This window comes from Bremia lactucae, linkage group LG15, assembly GCF_004359215.1.
Source record: "Bremia lactucae strain SF5 linkage group LG15, whole genome shotgun sequence".
In the NCBI taxonomy this organism is placed as follows: Eukaryota; Oomycota; class Peronosporomycetes; order Peronosporales; family Peronosporaceae; genus Bremia; species Bremia lactucae.
The window spans coordinates 1433996-1440423 of NC_090624.1; the positions used below are offsets into that span (position 1 = coordinate 1433996).

Genomic DNA, 6428 nt, shown 5'->3' on the forward strand with positions numbered 1-6428 from the left:
GTTTGCACCTGCTTCTCTTGCGTGCAGTGAGGTAGTTGTGGTGGGCGCGCAAGCGACCTCACCCAACACACTAAGAACTCTGGTAAAGTGTCGTCACGGGAGCGGTAATCCGTCTCCTCGTGCGCACTTACCAAGTAGGTAGTAATTTTCAGACTGATTTATATTTAATAGAATTAAATACAAATACCTATTTTTACCAATTAAAATGTTATCTCTATAGATATCATTTAATATGTATTGCGAGCGTATCTTTATAGATACCTCGCGTAACTGATGACGCTAGCCGTCATCATGGATGACGCTGGGCGTCATCCCTCCTAATGTGAATGCACCCATGTGCATCACATCCACAAGGGTTGGTCACAAATGTGCACCACACCCGAGTGTTGGGTCTAATTACTATTATTTAGTAATTGACCATCCCCTTAAGTACCAAATGTACTTAACGGGGACTGTGTAACATTAGGGCAACTCTAGCTTGTTACAGTATGCCTTTCTAAGGGCATGGACTGCACCCTTGAAGCAGCAGGAACATGAGTCCCCCAGCGAGAGGCAAGGTGAGCCTGCCTCTCTAGACAAACGTCGCAGCTTTCAGCGTGCACCGGCCAAACGGTCATTTCTAAAACCGGTCACGTCATGTGGCCTGGGCTTTGCACATTTTGAATAAATGTTTTCCACTTACAACGTGCCAAAGATGTTACTCCCTTGCTTGAAACAAGAGAGTAACATCTTTGGTACGTTGCAAGTGTACCACCGATGCCGAAGAATAGCATTGATTAAGAATTTGTATTTATCGTACAACGGGGTTTTATACCGCTTGAACGCTTCGTTTTGCAACGTTTTTTTAATCGTGTTGTCTAATTGCCAGAACTGCTTCTCAAAAATAAAAAAAGCTCGCATTTTGCTAAATGTAGCCAATCAATAGTACCCATTATACGTAAATATCATTGCATTGCTGTCTAGCAGGCATGTTATCTCGTGTGGTAATAGCGGCCGTGCTTGCCGGAGTCCTTGGCTACCGTGGCCTGAAAAAGCAATCACTAAGCCTATCCGGCGCAATTGCAGCCTTTTTTGTGGGCTTTCTAACGCTCGCGTCCGGTACTCGCTTTGGTGCGACGGATCTTTCTAAAATCACGTGTCGTATATATGGTACTAACCACGTTTTTCTAGGCCTGTTGCTCTTAGGGTTCTATTACTCCGGCAGCAAGCTCACGAAAATTCAAGCTCGTGTTAAGTTGCAACTGGATGCGAATTACAAGCCTGGCGGACAGCGATCGGCGCGCCAGGTGCTGGCGTGTAGCCTCCTCGGTACTTTGATTGCCGTTTACTACGTCGCTCAATACGGAGACGACGCCAGCGCCCTCGATTTCAAGCAGGCTCCAATGCGCAGTTTTTTAGTCGCGAGTTATATTGGCCACTACGCGTGTTGTGCGGCCGACACGTGGGCGGCTGAGCTCGGTGTCCTTAGCTCGAAAGCGCCGCGGCTTATCACGACGCTGCGACGGGTGCCCTCCGGTACGAACGGCGGCGTGTCGATGCTGGGTCTGTTTGCATCGCTCTTGGGTGGGACTTTTATTGGCGCACTGTATTACGTGTGGAGTCTTTTCTCGGGCACAGCGCAAAAAGAAGTCCTTTTACTTGGCGCTGTGATGGGACTGTTTGGCTCCGTTCTCGACTCCGTGCTAGGCGCGACGTTGCAGACTACGTACTTTGACCGCTCGTTGCAGAGGATTTGCGACGCGTGTGCACGTAATTCTGATGTTGAGCATATTTGTGGCGCCAACGTACTGAGTAACGAGCAGGTGAACGTTGCGTCCGTTTGGGTGACGACCGCCTTAAGTGGCATTGTGGCAACTATTTTGTTCCCGTAGTACAGTAGTTTCTTTTTGCTAGTATTATCTACGTAGATCAATTAAAATGCCTTTAATAAAGTAAATCGCACGAAAGGAGCTAATTCATTATTTGAGAAAGCACAAACACAAACAAAAGCGATGAAAAGCTGCGTATACTATTTCAACAACAATCTCCATATATCTAATTACTTTTAATGATTTGCTTCAAGCGCGAGGATGACAGTTTATTCTGCAGGATGCGATGCTTTTAACTTGACAAATCTTGAGGTCTCAAAGAGGGATCCATAAAATTGTCTGTATGCGTTCCAATCGACACTTCCAATTATCTTCTGCTTGATTTCGTGCAGATCTAATCCTTTGTCAAACCACTTCCGATAAAGTCCATTTACTATTTGCTTGCAAGCTTCTACAACGAGAGCATCTTTGCTACTCAGCCCGTGAGCATTCATTTTCGCCAACGTTTCGGCTCCAATTTGCGTCAAAAGCACATCGACTCCATACCTGTCATGGCCTCCCCTTTGATCGAATGTCTTTTCACTGATTTTGACAAACAAAGGCAGGTCTTGTTTGTCAAAAAATTCCTTTTCTCCTTTCAAAAGCTTGAACACATCAGTTAAGGATTTCGCTTTCATAAGGTTTTTCTTCATTGTAGACGGAATGTTTTTCAACCATGCTTTTTTGAGAGTAATCGTACTTTCCGTCAACATCGATTCAGCCCATGGCACCACCTTCGCTGATCTAGCATACGGGTTTACTTTTACACTCTTTACGGGTTTTATCAGTTTTTTTAGCTCCCCGAGCACCTTGGAAAGTCCAAGCCGCTCACTGGTTTGTGTGTCACTTTTAGCAGCCGTCTCGAGCATCTCTGAACTTGTTGTTTCCATCTCACTCCAGCTAGTAGAAGAATTCACTTTCGTTGATCCTGGAATTAATAGTAAGGCGCTCACATGGTCCAGTATAGCAAACATCGCGAACACGAGCTGGAAATGCATGCCTACTTGCTAAACACGTAAAAAATATGTGAAGGATAAATTATGGTGATAGGTTCTTGTGGTCAGATGTGATATTCAGCGGCTTCTGCCAATCTGATTGGGTACCGAATGCCAATTTGCGGTCAGCAATAAGTGTTACGCGACATGAAAACTGGATCTTATCATTGGCCAATGATGTCCGTAAAAAAACACTGACGACGTCGCGTTTACATCCGGTATACCATATTGCCTGTATTTCAAATCCGCACGATTTGTAGGAATCAGTCCCGCAATTTTGCGTAATCGACCCACAAAACCCCGTAATTTAGGCAGCACTTGATCTTATAAGGTGTGTGCAGTCCGCAATTGAACGTCCTTTTCGCCTTTGAACGATTTGCTCTATTTGCCGGGGTTGTAGTAGATGAATGGCCATGTGCAAATCAAATATTAGCTTTGACCCGGTTATATACGCGATTCATTAAAAATTAAGCATTTGTTGATGTCGATTGAGCTCCGGAGCATCGACTTTGTTAGACGACTGGTTTCTTCATCTGAATAAGCTCTATTAAAATTGCCGACTGGAAGCAATGCTGTTATCGATGCTGAACAACACAAAGAATACTCTATGGTGATAAAGCTGTTTAGATGTGAGTTCAAGCATTTCAAACGTCAACAAATAAATTTTTAATGCTCACTTGCAGGCATTCCTAATGGATTATCGATTAACAAATTTGATCACACCAATATTATTAGGAACATGTCAGCAGTTAAGCAATTACGTTCAATTGTGCGAATTCCTTAAAGCTCAATAATAAAGGGAACAGAGGAGAGCGAACTAGCATAGATTATTTTGTTGCTTAAATCGCTCGAATCACACAAATAATAATGCAAACGATAAAAATTAGGGAGCCGGTATAGCCAGACACCCGTTTTGGTGTAGCCACACCCCTCCCCGTATGTATTGAATAAAATCGTTACAAGAAATATTTTTACTGTATGCATAAAAACATCAACAAATTTTTCCTTTAGAATCGTCTCTAGGTCGTCCTTTTGGCCTTTGAAACATCAAAATACCCCCAAAATTAAATTAGGCAATCGCTATAGCCACCCAGTGACTGCACATCAGAAATCGCGTTTTCATTTGGCAATGTTAAATGCATAGTATTCAATAAGTGGCCCGCAATCGATTGGCAAGTCATAAAAAGAGCAAAAAGAAAAAGCAGCAAACCGAGCAGCGAGGGAGAAGTTGAGTAAGCGATAGGGCATGCATGTAAGTTAGTCTTTGGAGGTCAAGCTAAGGATGAATTCATTTTACTTTACTTCTACCAACTTTTACGGAAGCGCTTCAAATAGGCGAATCTTAGTGCTCTTTTTGTACCCACCATGAGCCACAATTTCCTTATGTTTCAGTTTTTGTCGGCTTTCGTTCGTAATTGCTTTGCTGAAAAAGCATCTTGTTATTAAGCATGAAAGTACGCATATGTTGCGAAGACTTTTTGCAGACCTTTTGAGCTACTAAAGCTGGGAAGGCCTGCATAAAGGTTTCTCAATATATATTTAGTTATTAAACAAGTTGCTACCATTACGCTAATCTTATAAGTACAAAGGTAGATAATTAAGGTGTAGGGCTATATCGGTTCCCAAATGTAATTTAGTAGGGGTAGACCAATCCCAAAAGGGGTCTAAAGACGACTCCAAAAGGATTTTTTGTCAGTTTTGCGATATAGCGATCATGAAACTGTTTAAATTCTTAATCTGTATTTTTTATCTAATAAAAACAAACAGACGGGAAGGGGGAGTGGCTATGTTAAAAGGGGTGTGTGCCTACACCGGTTCCCAAAAACAATGCTTTTCAATTATTTATTAACATCTATGTTTTAGTATGATTCAAGGTCTCGTAATAAAACGAGCAATCGCTCGCTCTAGCACCTTACCATATGCTTCATTTCATATGGCAATTGGCTAAACAGTTGTAACGGGGCACCTGTCACTAGAACTGGTAAGTACGAGTTGATCTTACTTTGATTTTAATAAAAATTAGGTGTAATGGTGTAACGGGGCACTGCCGACTTGTACTGCTTAGTACAAGCCCACTTTGCACTGCTTCAATGCGAATGGTGACTCACGTCATTTCGTGTACACTAGTACATGCAGAGGAAGACTCTCTTTAAAACACTTGCTTTAAAGAGGGTTAAAGTAAAACTGTATTTAATATGAATCAGTCTGAAAACTACTTCCTACTTGGTAAGTGCGCACGAGGAGACGGATTACCGCTTCCGTGACGACACTTAACCAGAGTACTTAGTGTGTTGGGTGAGGTCGCTTGCGCGCCCACCACAACTACCTCACTGCACGCAAGAGAAGCATGTTTAACCGCTTCCTCGCTGTGCTGGGGTGTGTGCCTAAGTAGAGTGTGGCCGCATTATGACGTGCCCGCCTACACCAACCAGCGCAGAACGCGCTCAAAGAGAGAGACAGATAAGATTTTATTACATGTTTAGGATTAGTATAAAATTAACTTAGTATAAAAAAAGAAAGTAGAAGACTTAATCCATATTTAATAGAATTAAATACAAATACCTATTTTTACCAATTAAAATGTTATCTCTTTAGATATCATTTGATAAGTATTGCGAGCGTATCTTTATAGATACCTCGCGTAACGGATGACGCTGGGCGTCATCCTTCCTAATGTGAATGCACCCATGTGCATCACATCCACAAGGGTTGGTCACAAATGTGCACCACACCCTAGTGTTGGGTCTAATTACTATTATTTAGTAATTGACCATCCCCTTAAGTACACCAAGTGTACTTAACGGGGACTGTGTAACATAGGGGCAACTTTAGCCCGTTACACCATCCCCCTCTTTAAAAACGAATTCACATTTTTAAACTCGTCAAAGAGGAGAGAGGAACTGCGAGCAGCTTTACGCGCCGCTAGTTCACTCGATCACTCTCGCGCACGTGTTTCCATACACGGCGCCCAAGATGCCACCTAAAAGGGGCCACGTTGGTGGGTCGTCTGCGAAGACGCCCACACAACCTCGCACTAAGCGCACGCGCCGCGTTAATTCGCCGGCCGCGTCTAATGCCTTAGTCGGAACGCAGACATCCACTGCAGCTGTCGCATTAACAGAGCTAAGTGATCCATCCTCCTTTAACGGTGAGGATGTTGATCCGTCGCTCATTGTCGACTACAATGAGTCAGCACCGTTGCCGTCACCTCATAGTAGTGATGCGGACAACGAGCTCATGAGGAGCGATGATGCGGCATATTCCCATCCAAACTTCTCTCATGGCTCACAACATGGAGACAGCATCGTTTACGAATGCTGTCCCGTCGTCTGCGCTGGAAAGCGCAGCGACAGGTAATGAGAGCGCTGCCCATAAAGGCGCAGCCGCTTCTCCGTTGGGTATAACCACAACGCCTTATGCTCAGACCATAATTCATAATGGTTCTGACATAGAGGATTCGGAGCCTAAAGCTCCGCCGACGACACGTGAACGTGCTCAGTCGGTGTCACAAGCCAGTCGTTTAGAACGTGGCTATGTGACGGGTGGCATTCCAAAGATGCCCCCTCCATCTAAATGGCCTCGTTTA

General features: G+C 43.9%; 2 protein-coding genes across 2 annotated transcripts; one reads left to right on the plus strand and one right to left on the minus strand.

The window, feature by feature from the left end:
* Window positions 1-968: 968 nt before the first annotated feature.
* Window positions 969-1871, plus strand: CCR75_008349 (uncharacterized protein; the record flags this gene model as incomplete). The annotated part of the gene is made up of 1 exon (XM_067966402.1): window positions 969-1871. The coding sequence occupies one exon, from the start codon at window positions 969-971 to the stop codon at window positions 1869-1871; it is 903 nt and encodes a 300-aa protein (XP_067819225.1).
* A 206-nt stretch (window positions 1872-2077) lies between these two features.
* On the minus strand, window positions 2078-2845 carry CCR75_008348 (uncharacterized protein; the record flags this gene model as incomplete). The annotated part of the gene is made up of 1 exon (XM_067966401.1): window positions 2078-2845. The coding sequence occupies one exon, from the start codon at window positions 2843-2845 to the stop codon at window positions 2078-2080; it is 768 nt and encodes a 255-aa protein (XP_067819224.1).
* Between the last annotated feature and the right edge of the window lie 3583 nt (window positions 2846-6428).